The sequence below is a fragment of the Cyprinus carpio genome, chromosome A17, assembly GCF_018340385.1.
Source record: "Cyprinus carpio isolate SPL01 chromosome A17, ASM1834038v1, whole genome shotgun sequence".
Classification (NCBI taxonomy): domain Eukaryota; kingdom Metazoa; phylum Chordata; class Actinopteri; order Cypriniformes; family Cyprinidae; genus Cyprinus; species Cyprinus carpio.
In genome coordinates, this window is record NC_056588.1 from 20,793,571 (window position 1) to 20,811,804 (window position 18,234).

At 33.5% G+C, this 18,234-nt stretch overlaps 2 protein-coding genes and 1 long non-coding RNA gene across 4 annotated transcripts; 1 reads left to right on the forward strand and 2 right to left on the reverse strand.

Moving 5' to 3' along the window:
- The first annotated feature begins 589 nt into the window (after nucleotides 1-589).
- LOC109089262 (maleylacetoacetate isomerase-like) lies at nucleotides 590-3,240 on the forward strand. 2 transcript variants are annotated; one of them, XM_019103389.2, is made up of 9 exons: nucleotides 590-872; nucleotides 1,192-1,243; nucleotides 1,344-1,411; nucleotides 1,517-1,597; nucleotides 1,676-1,801; nucleotides 2,022-2,097; nucleotides 2,284-2,336; nucleotides 2,939-2,988; nucleotides 3,073-3,240. In XM_019103389.2, the coding sequence occupies exons 1-9, from the start codon at nucleotides 843-845 to the stop codon at nucleotides 3,197-3,199; spliced, it is 663 nt and encodes a 220-aa protein (XP_018958934.1). In that variant the 5' UTR covers nucleotides 590-842; the 3' UTR covers nucleotides 3,200-3,240. The 2 variants fall into 2 exon arrangements, with proteins under 2 accessions (XP_018958934.1, XP_018958935.1); XM_019103390.2 differs by lacking the exon at nucleotides 590-872 and adding an exon at nucleotides 945-1,112.
- A 134-nt stretch (nucleotides 3,241-3,374) lies between these two features.
- LOC109089267 lies at nucleotides 3,375-4,258 on the reverse strand. Its single transcript, XR_002017682.2, has 3 exons — nucleotides 4,035-4,258; nucleotides 3,887-3,940; nucleotides 3,375-3,768 (listed from the first exon to the last, which is right to left on the reverse strand). It is a non-coding gene; the product is annotated as an uncharacterized LOC109089267 (long non-coding RNA).
- An 8,590-nt stretch (nucleotides 4,259-12,848) lies between these two features.
- LOC109089261 (protein TMED8-like) lies at nucleotides 12,849-16,723 on the reverse strand. The gene is made up of 7 exons (XM_042774394.1): nucleotides 16,578-16,723; nucleotides 16,303-16,354; nucleotides 16,117-16,228; nucleotides 15,951-16,041; nucleotides 15,781-15,859; nucleotides 14,099-14,389; nucleotides 12,849-13,223 (listed from the first exon to the last, which is right to left on the reverse strand). The coding sequence occupies exons 3-7, from the start codon at nucleotides 16,224-16,226 to the stop codon at nucleotides 13,006-13,008; spliced, it is 789 nt and encodes a 262-aa protein (XP_042630328.1). The 5' UTR covers nucleotides 16,227-16,228; nucleotides 16,303-16,354; nucleotides 16,578-16,723; the 3' UTR covers nucleotides 12,849-13,005.
- Between the last annotated feature and the right edge of the window lie 1,511 nt (nucleotides 16,724-18,234).

Below are 18,234 nucleotides of genomic sequence, written 5' to 3' on the forward strand. Positions count from 1 at the left end.
GGGCGGGACATCGTGTTCCAACAGCCAATCGTGTGCTAAAGCCAAAGACTCCCCCAAATGCAGGAAATCTATTGGTTAGACCTGTCAAATGTTGGACCAATGGCAGTGCGCGTTTCTTGAAAGGCGTTTCTTTGATGACACAGGCACACACATCATAAGCGAGAGATGTTGCTTAGGAAGTGATAGGGTATTAAACCTGTCAATTATTAATTAGAAGACGTGACAAATGTATGCTATACGAAAAGGAAAAACCTTTAGATAAGCTTTTTATTAGTATTTATTTTTCGCCATTTTCCTTTAGCTCGGTGAAATCTTTCCGGCTCTGATACAAAATCAAGAAAAGTCAATGCTTATCTTAGTGAATCATTTTAGCGAATCGATTCGTTGGAACGGCTCGATTCTATATAAAAATGGATTCATTTGAGTCATGCGACGCAACACTTTTAGTTGATTTTTTTGTTGTTGTTGTTGTTGTAAAACGGTTGTTTATTTGTTTTCGATTATATTAGATTGTGTCACGTGTTTTGTTTGTTTATTCAAACATTTCTTGGATGACAACACACATAAGAATTTTATTACTTACGATAGAATGCATAATAATGTAATTTTAAAATATATTAACATTAGTAATACCCAATATTGTAACAAACAGTATTGTTCCGACAATTTTTTATTCCGACACAAACACATCTCAACCGGCTCGCGAATCGGTTCGACTGAATCCTCAGCGAGAGTCGGTTCATAAGAAGTTCTCTCTAGTAAACCGAGCATTACTGCAACGTATGTAGTGAATAAGTCCATCTCAAACGAAATCCATTCTTCTCGGGGACCAACAGTCTAATATGAGTGCATCAGCTGCACGTTTAATCAAGGTAAATGCATAAACCCTGCACATCCCACACACTGCAGTAGAGAGATTATACACATCTAAACGCACACACAAACGAAATCATTTCCCGATGTGTCTTCCGAAGTCCATTAAAGTTGCTTAGTCACGAGAAACTCAGCCAGGAGGAGGATTTTCGGTGGTACATCTCATTGGTTGACTAAGTAGTGGGTTTTTCTTGTAGTAACTGGACTGCTATATGCATGCTATGGCGACACAAGCGAAGGTTTAATATGTTGTTTCTTGTCTTAAATGAAGTTATTGTTTGTAATGCATTATTTGACTGTTATATTGTCATGTTCTAGCCTGTTCTTTACGGATATTTTAGAAGTTCATGCTCTTGGAGAGTCCGGATAGGTGAGTCTTGAATACATCAGTTGATTGTATTTACCATCATCTGTCTCAAGCATGTCAAAGTTCATTTTTTTTCCTAATGTAATTTAAACGTGTTTTGCAGCGTTTGCATTGAAAGGGATTGAATATGAGCAAAAGCCAGTAAATCTCATCAAGGATGGTGGGCAGCAGGTATATACATATAGATGCAGAAATCTCTGCGCTAGATTGTTAATATTCATCTAGCCATGTCTATAACATTCCATGTTAACTCAAATAATGATCTTTTTTCACAAGCTAACAGATCAATTTAAGGCAATAAACCCAATGCAGCAAGTGCCTGCAGTCACCATTGATGGCATCACCTTGTCTCAGTCGGTAAGAACATGCATTCTGCTTTGTGGCCCACAGAAATTAAATTATTTTACGTTTACATTGTTTTGTTATTTACCACAGTTGGCCATCATCCAGTACATTGAGGAAACTCGTCCAGAGCCCCGCCTCCTGCCTGCAGACCCAAAGCAGAGGGGGCAGGTCCGCATCATCTGTGACATCATCGCGTCTGGGATCCAGCCCCTCCAGGTTTGACATGGCATTGTGTTTATAAGTGCACAAAGTAACAAGTTCAACTATAAAGACGTCGTTTGAATGGTTTTAGGTGGGTCTCTAGACTCTATAATGTTTCCATAAGTATCAGGTTTTCATCTGCAACTTAAACACTTGTCCTCTACAAGCAAGAATTTAGCATCAGTGCTTTATTTAAGGAATATCAATCAAGCATGACGTTAATGCTGTATTTCAGAACCTGTATGTGCTTCAGAAAATTGGAGCAGAGAAGGTACAGTGGGCTCAGCATTTCATCAACCAAGGATTCGAGGGTGAGTTTTTCCCATTAAGTTATTTTCAAATTTAGTTACATCTCGCGGTCATATAAACCATCAGTTTCATTTTTATCTTTGATGCAATAACTGTCTAAATACGTTTTCATGCAAGTATTGTACATAAATACTTCACAGCTGATTGCTTTAATTGTGTAATTGACTTTTATTGTATGTGTTATTTGGCCTTAGAGCCTATTCTGAAGCAGACGGCAGGGAAATACTGTGTTGGCGATGAGGTAATAGCCGTGATGTACTTTATCAATATATATCATATATTATGAATATAAATAGCAGTATATGATATACACTACTGTTCAAAACATTGCTTTGTTTAATGCTTATGAAAGAAGTCTCTCATGCTCACTATATAAAGAGTAGAAAAATAGAGTAAAATTACTAATATTGTGAAATATTATTACGACTTCAATTAAGTTTTCCATTTTAATATATATTAAAATATAATTTATTCGTTTTGCAAAGCTGAATTTTCAGCATCGTTACTAGAGTCTTCAGTGTCACACGATTCTTCAGAAATCATTCTAATATGCTGATTTGCTGCTCAAGAAACATTTCTCGTTATTATCAATGTTGAAAACTGTTGTGCTGCTTAATATTTTTGTGGAAACCATTTTTAGGATTCTTTGATGAATAGGAAATTATTTTTTTTAAAACAGAAATATTTTGTAACATTTAAATGCCTTTACTGTCATTTTTGATCAATTTAATTTAATGCATCCTTGCTGAATAAAATATTAATTTATTAAAAGGTTTTGAACAGTAGTGTTTAAGAATTCTAAATTCAGTTTTAACATGCGTTGAAACATTGCTACGCTTCTAGATATCCATGGCAGATATTTGTCTTGTGCCTCAAGTCTACAACGCTGAAAGGTATGACATGTCTCTTTAAAGCTGAAATTAATGTTTATTCAATGCAGAATGCTATAATGTACACTCTACTGTCCTTTACCAAAGGTTCAAGGTGGATATGTCCCAGTTCCCTACTATCAGAAGGTTAAACCAGACCTTAACTGAGATTGATGCTTTCAAAATCAGTCATCCATCATGTCAGCCTGATACTCCTGATGATTTGCAGGCATAATCTGAATACTTAAAACAATCAATAAAACACTTTGATAATCAGTTATGTGAGACTCTTTGTTAATAAGTTAAGACAGTTCAGTTTCTTTTTAGCAAAGTACTACATTTATTGCTTTGGTGAAAATACTGCAGTTGCTTTTTGCAACTTTAAGACATTATGAACAAGTGATATACGGACTTCAAGGAAAATGTGTGAGTGAAACACAAAAAGTGGACAAAAATACAATTGTGAAAACATGTGCATGCAAAATAAGAGAAAACATTTATTGCACAAAAATGCATTCTCTGAATGTACTAAATAACAAATCTGAACTACATGTGAGAGAGAGTAAAGGCTTTGCTTGCTTTTAAGGAAATCATTATAAAAACGGTAGCTGTAAAACAGCTGTTCACGCTAAAACTGCAACAATGCACTGTTAAAAAACGAACGCTAAAAGTGCTTCAAGTTCCAATTTTTTGTAAGTACCATACATTCATTTCTAAGAAAAAACCCTGTAGTCCCTGATCCTAAACAGGGAGTTCAACCGTGCATGTAACCTGTTGTCAGACACGGACCCAGCAGCGTGAAACCTGCAGCAGAATGACCAAAAATACAAGTAAATTGAACTGTAACTGTATTTACAAATTCTTCATTGTCAGCTTATTCTAAAGTTTTCTTTAAAAATAAGTTTATATTTTGAAGTCTCACCCACGGGCAGTGGTGGCATGTTCTTGTATTTTACCGCAGTGTATTCCATGAAGCCTTTTCCACAAGAAACAAGACTTAGTATACAAGACAGTGATAATATGATCAACACAGCAGACAGAGAATACTTTCAGACGCTCCGCATCATTACCAAGATCCAGGATGAGAAGATCATTGAGGTAGATGGCAGTTTTTCTCCCACCAAAAATGATCATCTTGTTCGACAGCAGCGTGGTGGAGTGCCTATTATAAATATCACCAGAAAGGACAAATTATATGGTTACAAAAGAAGGACAAAAAATCTCAGGCTAAAAAAAAACCTTAAAGGGGTGCTATCATGCTTTTTCAGTGTTTCAACTTTAGTTAGTCTGTAATATTGCTGTTTGAGCATAAAAAGATCTGCAAAGTTACAAAGCTCAAAGTCCAATTCAAAAGGAGATATTTTTCAAAAACTACCACAAACGACTCATTTGGACTACAATGCATAATTTCCGGGATTTGTGATATCACAAAGATCGACGAATGGGACGAGACCTGGTTGAGCTGCACTAGAGAAGGCAATGAGTGTTATCACAATGTCGGAGACAAACTAGCTTTCCCAAGGCAGACGAGCTTAGAGTGGTTACAATCATCTGGGTTTAAATCACGCTCAAATTGATTTGATTTTGACTCAGTATTTACACTGATGCTCACAGCAGGCGGCTATGGTAAGGGGCATGACATTTCCCGACCAGGCGCCGAGTGCTGTCAATCACAACACACACTGGCCCAGCTAACCAATCACAACACACACTGGCCCAGCTAACCAATCACAACACACACTGGCCCAGCTAACCAATCACAACACACACTGGCCCAGCTAACCAATCACAACACACACTGGCCCAGCTAACAAATCACAGCGCATTTCGTATTTCAGAAGGCGGGCCTTCATTTGATGCAGTAACTATTCCAGTCGTTCATCCCAGACTGGGGAGAGAGGTGTTGTAATGTAAAATATGAGAAAAATAAATTTTTGAACAACCTAGGATGAGAGCCTGTTCTAGTACACCCCCAAAACAAAATCAAGACCTTGTAAAAGAGCATAATAGGACCCCTTTAAAATATGCTTAAAGGGTTTATTAAGATAAAGTTGGATAAATCAGACCGATCTGGTACCCAAGTCAATGAAAGTTGTATGGACTACTTTTATGATATAAAGGTGGAAGAATAAAAAAAAGGGTTTTGAATGACATGAGAATGAGTAAACGATGACAATGTAACAATGTAGTTCCTCAGAAACGGTGGTTCCAACAAAGTGGTTGCCGAGCAACACACAGAAGTAAACAAAGATGTATGTTTGTAATTTACAACAGCTTCGAACTTGGCTCAACCAATCAGAATCAAGGGCCAGAACTATCAGTTTTATAAATATACAGGCTCATCTCAATAAATTAGAATGTCGTGGAAAAGTTCATTTATATCAGTAATTCAACTCAAATTGTGAAACTTGTGTATTAAATAAATTCAATCCACACAGACTGAAGTAGTTTAAGTATTTGGTTCTTTTAATTGTGATTATTTTGGCTCACATTTAACAAAAACCCACCAATTCACTATCTCAACAAATTACAATATGGTGACATGCCAATCAGCTAATCAACTCAAAACACCTGCAAAGGTTTCCTGAGCCTTCAAAATGGGTCTCTCAGTTTGGTTCACTGGGCTACACAATCATGGGGAAGACTGCTGATCTGACAGTTGTCCAGAAGACAATCATTGACACCCTTCACATGGAGGGTAAGCCACAAACATTCATTGCCAAAGAAGCTGTCTGTTCACAGAGTGCTGTATCCAAGCATGTTAACAGAAAGTTGAGTGGAAGAAAAAGGTTTGGAAGAAAAAGATGCACAACCAACCGAGAGAACCGCAGCCTTATGAGGATTGTCAAGCAAAATCGATTCAAGAATTTGAGTGAACTTCACAAGGAATGAACTGAGGCTGGGTTCAAGGCATCAAGAGCCACCACACACAGACGTGTCAAGAAATTCGGCTACAGTTGTTGTATTCCTCTTGTTAAGCCACTCCTGAACCACAGACAACGTCAGAGTCGTCTTACCTGGGCTAAGGAGAAGAAGAACTGGACTGTTGCCCAGTGGTCCAAAGTCCTCTTTTCAGATGAGAGCAAGTTTTGTATTTCATTTGGAAACCAATGTCTAGAGTCTGGAGGAAGGGTGGAAAAGCACATAACACAAGTTGCTTGAAGTCCAGTGTTAAGTTTCCACGGTCTGTGATGATTTGGGGTGCAATGTAATCTGCTGGTGTTGGTCCATTGTGTTTTTTGAAAACCAAAGTCACTGAACCCGTTTACCAAGAAATTTGGAACACTTCATGCTGTCCTTCTGCTGACCAGCTTTTTGAAGATGCTGATTTCATTTTCCAGCAGGATTTGGCACCTGTCCACACTGCCAAAAGCACCTAAAGTTGGTTAAATGACCATGGTGTTGGTGTGCTTGACTGGCCAGCAAACTCACCAGACCTGAACCCCAGAGAGAATCTGTGGGGTCTTGTCAAGAGGAAAATGAGAAACAAGAGACCAAAAAATGCAGATGAACTGAAGGCCACTGTCAAAGAAACCTGGGCTTCCATACCACCTCAGCAGTGCCACAAACTGATCACCTCCATGCCACGCCGAATTGACGCAGTAATTAAAGCAAAAGGAGCCCCTACCAAGTATTGAGTACATGAACAGTAAATGAACATACTTTCCAGAAGTTCACTAAAAATGTTTAAAAAAAAAAAAAAAAAAAAAAAAAAAAAGTTGGTCTTATATAGTATTCTAATTTGTTAAGATAGTGAATTGGTGGGATTTTGTTAAATGTGAGCCAAAATTATCACAATTTAAAGAACCAAAGACTTAAACTACTTCAGTCTGTGTGCATTGAATTTATTTAATACACGAGTTTCACAATTTGAGTTGAATTACTGAAATAAATTAACTTTTCCACGACATTCTAATTTATTGAGATCCACCTGTATATATAATAATACCAATTATATCAAAATATCGAATATATATATTAAATGTGAAACATACATATGTAAAGGGAAATTTTAAAATGCCCCACTTTGTGGTAAGAAACTTCTAGAAATATAACACAGTAAATAATCTTAATTTTGAATTAATGCATAAATAATTCTATATAATAAGAAGAATTAAATGAATCCAACAATAACTATATAATGTACATTTGCTTGAATATGATCATACAGTCATAGTTCTGCATTCATGCAGCACTTCTTAAATTCTAGCTTTTTTCTGCATTTTGCATTTTGCAAATAACAGTCTTTAACTTTTCATACTGAATTTTAAAATGACATGCACCATTCTCCAGTTTCCATATAGAATCTTTACAACTGGCCTGGTCATCAGCCTCCCCACCAATCAGAATGGCCATTTCAGGATCACTCAAACACATGGCGTGGCTCCAGCGCATTGATGGACAGTCTGAGAATAGGAACTTGATTTGAAAAAATTAAAAATTATATATATATGTCACATTTTCTTTTCAAAATGTATGTTATTGTTACATTGAAATATTACATTTGGGTTCAAACATTTTGATACAAAAGAATTTATAGTTTAATATATAAATAAATCAGTATTTCCACAGGTATATCAAGAACTAATTCTGCAACTATGACAATGGTTTTAATAAGAGATAACTTTAAAGGGATACTCCAACGCAAAATGAAAATTTTGTCATTAATCACTTACTCCCATGTCGTTCCAAACCCATAAAAGCTTAATTCGTCTTTGGAAGGATGCGCTGTTTCTACATGTATTTAGCTTTGATTTGAAATAAAACAGCACATCCTTGTGGCACGGATGATACAGAGGGCATACACAACATACGGTGATATGGAGAGACACAGAGGAGACTGTTGACAAAGGAATTATTGAATAAAGTCATTATTTTTGTTTTCTTCGCTTACAAAAAGTATTCTCGTCTTGGAGTTTTGTCCTTCAAAAACCACACAACAGAGATAGTACAGTTTAAAATCTGAAATGCTCTCAATGCCTGGAGATCAATCAATCTACCTGCTGAAGAACTAGTTTGTGGATGACTCCTTACCATTGGACACATACCCTGAAGCAGAGTGCTCTCCCAAGCTAACATGAAATCTAGGGAATATCAGAGTCTTTTTTTTTTATGTTGTAAACTAATCATTTTAGTTAACTGGGTGAATTTAGACCAATTGGTTTACTGCAGGGCAGTGCTGTAATCATAAGATTCAGTGCACTTGCCTGGAGTGAGGTGAAGGAGTCCCGATGACCTGTGACTTGACCTCTGCACCCAGCAGAACCTCCACAGATATCTCAGTATCACTGGAGAAGGACGACCATTCCTCTAAACCAAACACTATCAGCTGCTTCGATAAAGGTAACGGCATCTGAACCTGGTACATCGTACGGTTGACATTTCTAAATGAGGTAAATTAGAGGAAACAAAAAAAGGTTGTCACACAGGGAAGTGGTCACCAGGACTAGATCTACAACTGTAATATTTGAAGCCATGTTAACCTGTTAACTGTCACCGGTGGGCCCACTTGCCATTACATGTTTTAAACAGTAATATCTTAGTCTAAACCTAAAGTAATCTTGACAAACTAAATATCGTTTGAAAGCTTAAAGACTCTAGTTTTGATATTTAGTGACTGATTTTTGCAGAGAAATTGTAATTTATTAATGTGATGCACATATGAAACCATGAAAAATCTTTATTCATTTTCATGGAAAGTGTTCAAAAGATAACATCCATTCTTTTTTTTCTTTTTTTGAGAAAAAAAGGTCTAAAGGTGTTTTGAATATATAGAAAAAACAATAGAAGTCCAGGGTTCTCGTAGCATGTCTTTTTGAGGTTAAATTGAAATCAAATATTGCCATACTGCCCTTAAAACTTCTGAATATGATGTCTACTTCATAAATATTGAGAAACATATGGAAAAACATGTTTCAGATCACTTAAACCATATTTAAATGGAGTATGGTTTTTGAGGGGTTATTTATGGGGTTTCTAGTTGGTTTTGTGGTAATTTTTTGTAATATATTGGTACTAAATCTAAGTGAAATCTCATTTTTAGCTCATCTTTTGATATGTTTGGAACATAACTTGTTCAGAATTTTGGTTTTGATTTTCTAGCAGTTGTAGAGTAAAACATGTTTTGTAAAATATATATTTTATATCAAATATTTAAATGACTACATTTTATATTTTCATAAACTTCCATAACTTTTTTGTTATATAATCTTTATAACTTTTCACTTCTACAATAATCTGCCAAGTATCTTCTTTAAAAAGAGACCAACCGTAAGTCTGTGGTCCAAAGCATTCAAAATTTATAGCATAATACATTTAAGCTGGAAATGTCATTTTCAGGTCTATGCTCTAAACACACATGCCCACGTCATATAATTCATGAGTTAAAATTTCAGTTGGCCATTTTTTACAGTGTATACTACATTTTAGATGCTCTGTTTTGACCTTTTTTAACATTAGGATTTCACATCTCAAAATAAAAAAGCACATATTCTCCTCAAATCAATGTCATTAATCAACATGTTTTTCCTGGGCAATAAGGACGGAAATGCTCAGCTACTTCCGTAGCCAATATAATTTTTACCCTGAAAAATACTCATTCCTGTAAAAGTGTGACCAAAAAATTGCTGCCCTCCTCAGTTCATCTGAAGAACTCCATCTCATAAATTAAATTCTCAAATAAAGACCAGTGTGGAGTAAAAAACGTATAACAACCTTTGTTATTTCATATTCCTTATTTCTAAGAATCTCGCTCGCGGCCTCGGCGTGCAGCCTGCAAAATAGGGATGGGTGAAGGTGTTTTTATTTACCAGTGATTTTATTTAACAAAAAATAATGCGTACAATATGCATAAAATTGGATGAATAACCTATGTTAGCAAATAATTGTGTGGGAGGGATTTTCCTGCACAATGCTCATCTGAACCAACACATGTTATTTAACAAATAAACATATTGAAATTGTACCCTAGTTTGTGTGGCACATTTATTTAAATTTTAATGTTAAAAGTTCATATTGCTCGTTCTATTCTGTATAGATCATACACTCTCTGAATAAAAAGGCTGCATTTTATGCATGCTACAGCCTATTACTGGCAGTCCCTTATGACAATGAACCATGGTTTTCCTAAATTGACCATAGTTTAACTGTAGTATTTGTAGATTTCCAATACAGGTTACATATTTTAACCATGTGTAAAACAAAATATAACCTGATAAGTTGCAATAAAGGCATATCGGATGTTAAAATGCATTTCAAATATAAAGTTAAGTAGGTATTATTACCCATTGTACTCTTAGTAATTTTATAATTTCATACATTTCATAATTTAAAAGTTCAGTTTAGAAGCATTGTATCGGTATCGATATCACCATTAAAAGTATCGGTGTCGTATCAGAAAACAAAATAAATGGTATCGCCAATCCCGCGAGACCGCAGCCTGTGTGTCACAGTCTGCCACGACCAAATAACATCCCACAATGACAATCCTGGAAACATCCAATATGAACAAGCAAATAAATACATTAAAATATGTAAATAAATAAATAATGAATAACGGAATGATTCAACTTTTTTTAGAAAAATATTCAGTAGGCCTTCAGTAGGTAGGCTACTACCTTTCTGTGAAAAATAGAAATAAATTTATACTATATATATATATATATATATATATATATATATATATATATATATATATATATAAATATATTAAAAGAGTAATTAAACAGTTTTATAATCCAATATATTTTGAATTACAACTTAAAAGACATGTAGGGCATCCTTAAATGTTGTTTTATTTTATTATTATGTAATATTTTGTTTATATATATATCATTATATATAATATATCATATTATTTTTATTTAAGTTATATATATATAGTTTTAATTTATTTTTATTTGTTTTGTTTTTTTGTAATTGTAGTACACAAATACATAAATGTTTTTTGGTTAGTTTTATATTTTATTTTATTTTTATAATATAGTGTAACAATGTGAAAAATATCTTATATTATGATTTTTTTTTTTTTATGATTGGTATTTTGATTGATTATAGTATGTAAATAAATTAATTTAAATAAAAATGGAATAATCATGAATAGTGAAATAAATATAAGTTCAGAAAAAAAAAAAAATCATACAAAATTTTGTAAAATTTTTGATACATATAAAAAAAAGAAGAAGAGGGAGAAAAAATAACCCCATGGCAATTGTAATTCAAAGGTGAATATCACACAATGTAATCCTGAATTAATTTTTTTGCTAATAACCGTTTCATCTATTCATAGCAATTAGACATTAAACTAAAACTAATTTCGATGAAAAAAACATGTATACTATTTTATAGGACTGAGCATAATAAATGGATGACCATGTTGTTAATAAAGCAACCTAACATACGATCATTACATTTGTGCTTTTATAATTAATTAAACTCTCATAGTATAAACAGCTGAATATAATATTAATATATCATACGCATCAATCATTATCAAACATCTTATAAATAAGCCTATATATGTACCTATATAATGTATAATGTGGTCTTTTTTCAGTCTAACAGCGCCCTCTATCGAAAATAATAAACAATGACACTTCTAAATCTGTTACTCAATACATTGACCTCAGTTTTAAGGGAAATGATGCTTGTGGTCATCCAATGAAAACCAGATTTTAATGCTGAGAAAGCACTTTTTATGGTTATTCTCAGAAGGAAGTGCAGACCGCATTTTAAAGGAAAGAAGGAACCATAAAGCTGGATATGAAACAGACAGCAACTGCACACTGATTTCACTGTCAGTGTTTATTGTGTAAAAGAAACAACAAACGAAAAACAAGAAAAGGATGACAAACATATATCCTATGCATATACAAACAAGATACAGAGAAGGAGGACAAGCAGAAAAACACACTGGCAGAGCGGTGTACCTCAGCAGCACAATGCAACAGTCTCTCAAGACATGCAAATAATTAAGGTACGGAAAGAAACTCACACGCTGCACATTTGCAGTGTGATTTGGTATTCATATAATCAAGGAGAGTATTTGAAGGAAACAAAATACTATACTAAAACCCCTGCTGGCAGCACTTAGTGTGGTATATTGCACGTGATATAAGCAAAACAAATCATAAAACCTTCGCTATATGTAGTTTTGTAAGTTAATTTGGTAAAGAAGCATCAGCAAAGAACAAAAATGTAAATAAAACCTCTTCAATAAGCCATCAGCATTATGTCTATACAGACCGAACTGATGCCAAACAACCCTAAATCATGCCAAACAAGAGCCTGGGACATGCAAATATTGAACCAGGTATGCAGCAAATTAGCTTTTGTGGCAGGAAATGGTTTAAAGTTGACCATTTCCATGAGTAGTAGCCTTGGTGTCTGAAGTGACGGCCATCTCAGTACAGTATACAACTGCCATAAAAACATATCCTTACTAGCTGTGGCTTCCAGTGTCTTTGTGGCTGAGAAAACAAACCCAGTATTAGCAGTATGTGAGAAATAGTGTGCGTGCACTGCTCAATGCGGTAAAACAACAACCAAACAAACAGAAAACACTCATATATCAATGACCTGAATCAACAGTGGCTTCTACATTGATTCGTTGCTTTCCTCGTTTGCTTCTGAATTGTGTAAAACTATTTGACCCGGTTCACCACCCATATACTTTCCCTGATTACTCTGTAGTCCCTGATATGTGATGCCACAGTTCTGTTGTGGTGTCAGACAATACACTTATAAAACATGGATCTTTTATATGAAACATATCATCTTGCACATAACATCTTAAGCCACATAAAACACATTGCACGTATCATGAACCTCATGATTCCATTCACTTAAAAAAAAGCATATAGATAGAATATCTATATATATATATATATATATATATATATATATGTAATTTTTTGATCTATGAGAGGGCTTGGATAAAACAAAAAGCACAAATCAACAAAAGCAAGAATTATACAGTAATTTAATACATATGATCAAAAACAGTATCACTGAAAGCTTTGTTTTAAATATGCGCTTGATTCCTCAGGCACTGTAGTACACTCTGTAGTACAGAGTCTTGTTCCGCCACAGTGAGTATGAGTTGTCAAACTTCAGCTGGTATGTACCTTCTCCTGGAAACTCGTGGCTCCCGCTCTGAACCGCCAGATGACTGTCCTGACGGTACACAGGCAGGATTTCTCCCAAGTTCGAGTCGGCAACTGATTTAGAGCCCTTCTCAACATCTCCAGGAACCGCAGGGACTGTTTGACAAAGCAGTTGTCCAAATATCACTGAAAGTATTCTGTATATGCATCTCCTTATTATAAGCTTTGTACAAAAAAAAAAAAAGTTTCACAACATTTAATATGACATTGAACCATTACAAATATTATTTTTGTTACAAATAAGCACATTTCCCCATGCCTCCCAAATTCTCATTGCCTGGAAATTGTGTTTTTATTATCTATCTATCTATCTATCTATCTATCTATCTATCTATCTCTCATTGCCTGGAAATTGTGTTTTTATTATCTATCTATCTATCTATCTATCTATCAACACACACACACAAAATATTATAAACGTTGAAAAAAGTTTTGAAATTGTGATGAAGTTAAAAAACAGCACTTAGGCCTATTTGAAATGCAGAACTTTTTCTGTAACAATGTAAAAGTCTTTACTGTGACTTGATCAAGGCATCCTTGTTGAAAAAAAATAAAATAAAAAAAAATCATAAAATTAAAAAAGATCTGACTAAACGTTTGAAAATTAGTGTATATAATTTATAAATATATACAATTTTCTCATAATAATAATAATAATAATAATATTATCAAATAATGAGTCTTTTTCATTTTGGTAATGAAAATTGGGGAGAGGATGCTGGTGTGGTATTATAATTATATCATACTGCAAAAACATCACCTTAAAATAGGCTTTTTCTTCTATGAAAATGTAACATTTTAATTTCATTACTTGGATTTGAGGTAAAACATGACCGGGACAAAATCTTGACAGGTTTCTTGAGAGTCACCCGGTTAACTAATTTGTTAATTACAACTGAGGGCAACTGTGTGGAACTCCTACCAGCATGTCTGAACAAAAGCAGGAAACACAACAGGAAGTACTCCCTCACCTTCCAGGTCATCATCTTCATCCTCATCGTCACTGGATTCACTAATGTGGACAGTAATGGCTCGGCTAGTGACTGGTGACCAGTCGAAGTAAACCCCAAACCCAATGTCATAGCCATCTGTGGCGAACTCCCAGCACACGCGCTTGGCCTCAGGAACAGTGGGCACGTGGACGGTCATTATGTCTCCACGATATACCGTCACCACGCTGTCCTTCTCCTGACGCAGCCTCGTCTTCAGCTCCTTCAGAGCCGCGGAGGTCCATGTGGACGCTGGTTTCATCGGAGGAAGAGCTGCAAAGAGATAAGTGACTGCTAGATTGATATTCTTAAATATATTCATATATTAAATAATTTCAATTTTAATTTTTTTTTAACATAAAATAAAAATACATATTTACAAACATATACTTAATTTATAAATTATAAATACACTGTATGTATAGTAGAATCAGGCAAGATGCACATAATGTTGCTGCATAATTACACATGGGCTCAAGCGGCAAAAAAAAACTACAACAAAAAACCACTACATTTACAAGGACAACGGAGTTTAATAAAAACAACAACAGGGTCCGTGTCAAAACAACTTCAATTTCAATATCAGAAATTTCCTCAGCTCAAATTTTTTGATTATGTCAATATTTTTTCGGAAGAAAGATAAACATGTATAGTGATGAAAGCCAAAATATTAAATGCCACAGATGTATATTTACAGAGTAATCCACTATTTTGTAGAGGGGGGGTCAAAATGACAATTTTCACCTGAGATTCGGAGCCAAATTACACGGCGGTACAAATGACTTGAGAAAGACGGCAGCATCATGTTATTTTTACACAGAGATTGGTAGGTCTGTTAGTAAAATCTGTTGACTTTAGCGACCTTTGTTACATTTTATGTGCCAATGGTGACCATTGAAAAATGAGGAAAAAGCACTCTTCAAGTTTTTCTCTAAGATCTGCATGCCTGTTACTCAAGAAGTATTAAATATATCTTAATGACCTTTTTTTTTCCTGTCACTTTAGATTATGTGTCTTCTGCCAAATGCATAATAATAATAATAATAATAATAATAATAATAATAATAATAATAATAATAATGCCATTAATGATTATATCCAAAGCCAAATACATTGCATTCAAGGTATATATTTTATTAGTTCATGCATTCCATGGGAATCAACCCCATGACGTTGGTGTTGCTATTAATAATAATAATAATAATAATAATAATAATAATAATAATAATAATAATAATAATAAATACATACTCTTTCACCAAAAAAAAATAAAAATAATTATTAGCATAACTTGAGCTTTTTTGGTGATATGCGGACCTGGCACATTAATAATGAAATAAACTGATAAGCAGTCATGAGTTTGCATTGCATATCAATAACTTTTACAGCAGCTTTCATCATGTTTTATGCAACCAGAGCCTAAATATCTGCTATATAAAACAACTTTTGAACTGCATACTACAGAGCTCGGCCTGTATAATGTACACTGCATGCCGTTTTTGAAAACGCACAAGCTTATTCTGCTAAAACAAGTTATATATAGAAAGATTCCCATATTTTATATAGCAGAGATATTTTTTTTTTTTTGTGAGATCTGTTTTCTAGGGGGGGTGTTGTGAGTGTGTTGTGATGAGCTTCACCTCTCTAATAAGGGGTTTACTAACCTTTTTTCTCCCCAGGGTGTGAAGTACTGCTCTCCTGTGAGTCGCCCGCCTCTGCCTTCCCGAGAGACGCGCTGGGCTCCTGTTAACAACATCACAACACATACAGACAGACAGCACAGAACTACAGCTCACTTATTCACATATTTCTGACCGGCCTGAGTTCACCGTACCTCAGTAGACTGAGCAGATTCGCTGTTATCATCCATCTTAGTTTGGGGGTCCGGTTGGATTACTGTCCGGGAAAGATCTGTGCTTTGAAGTTCAAAATGAAAATGAGAAGGATGAGGTTTACATGCCTTTGAAATCTAAAATAACCTGCGATAAACCTGCACAAACCTGTTCAAAGGGTTTGCTTCACAGTTCTTTGACGTTATACCAGGGAAAGAAGAAACAGACAGGGATGACAGTCTGGACTGAAGCTCTGATGTAGTCTCTAGTTTCTCCATCTCTACAGCAGCAAACACACGAGATCTATAAACCATCTCATTCATCAGATTCAGTTCAGCATCTGAAAACTCTTACCTGACTCGGAGGTGTCTTTCAATGAACCTCGGTAAAAACTGAAACACAAATTCTGCAAGAAGACATATTAAATATAAATAAGGCAGTTGGATGTTAACTGACAGGTGAAGCTCGTACGAATCAGTTTTGACACGTCGAGTAACTAAAGTGAGATTCACCATAAAACCATCAATCTCAGCAGAGCAAAAAACACATCTGCATTCAAACCAAACCCGCCATATGTATTAAACCCACACGTACTGTATTGTTTCATAATAAACTGTACATACGCGTACCTGCGGCGGCCGTGTGATGCTGTAGATGCAACAGTGTTGCCTGACAGATAACGTTTGACGCCCAGGAAGTCCGCTAACTTGTAAATACGTCTTCTGAAGAGTAAAGTCTTTTCTGAATGGCTGCCAGACACATACGACTACATAATAAAAGTCCCGAGAAATAAGCCCAATCAAAGCAGTTTGGAAAGAAGCTAGTTCTGTTTTAAGGAAGGTACTTCGTTTAAAATAATATATATATATTATATGTAGCCTATGTGTGTGGTGTGTGTTGTGTGTGTGTGGCTAGTGGTGTTATATATATATATATATATATATATATCTATATATATATATATACTGTATATATATATTAGTTTTTTGTTTTTAACATGGGTTTATATATATATATATATAAGGGTTTGTTTTTAACATTAATAATAATAATAATAATAATAATAATTAGTGGAAGTGTTTACTTGAGCTAATAATCCTGAAATTTCAGTTTTGCATCACATGTATAGATTACATTTTAAAATATATTAAAATAGTAAAAGAATTTGCACATTAAAATAGGATTAAATTGTAATAAATTTCACAATATTGCTATTTTACTGTATTTTTGATTAAATAAATAAATATATACATATAGTACTAGTTTAAAAATATATAGTAAAAGAAATTACACATTAAACTAGGATTAAATTCTAATAATATTCCACATATTACTGTATTTTTTTACTGTATTTTTGATTAAATAAATAAATATATACATATAGTACTAGTTTAAAAATATATAGTAAAAGAATTACAAATTAAACTGGGATTAAATTCTAATAATATTCACAATATTGCTATTTTTTACTGTATTTTGATGAAATAAATAAATATATACATATAGTACTAGTTTAAAATATATAGTAAAAGAATTACACATTAAACTGGGATTAAATTCTAATAATATTCACAATATTGCTATTTTTACTGTATTTTTAAATAAATAAATATATACATATAGTACTAGTTTAAAAATATATAGTAAAATAAATTACACATTACACTAGGATTAAATTCTAATAATATTCACAATATTGCTATTTTTACTGTATTTTTGATTAAATAAATAAATATATACATATAGTACTAGTTTAAAAATATATAGTAAAATAAATTACACATTACACTAGGATTAAATTCTAATAATATTCACAATATTGCTATTTTTACTGTATATTTTTGATTAAATAAATAAATATATACATATAGTACTAGTTTAAAAATATATAGTAAAAGAAATTACACATTACACTAGGATTAAATTCTAATAATATTCACAATATTGCTATTTTTACTGTATTTTTGATTAAATAAATTAAATATATACATATAGTACTAGTTTAAAATATATAGTACAAGAAATTACACATTAAACTAGGAATACATTCTAATAATATTCACAGTATTGCTATTTTTACTGTATTTTTTGATTAAATAAATATATACAAATAGTACTAGTTTAAAAATATATAGTAAAAAGAAAATTACACATTAACTAGGATTAAATTCTAATATTCACAGTATCGCCTATTTTTACTGTATTTTTGATTAAATAAATAAATATATACATATAGTACTAGTTTAAAATATATAGCAAAAGAAATTACACATTAAACTAGGATTA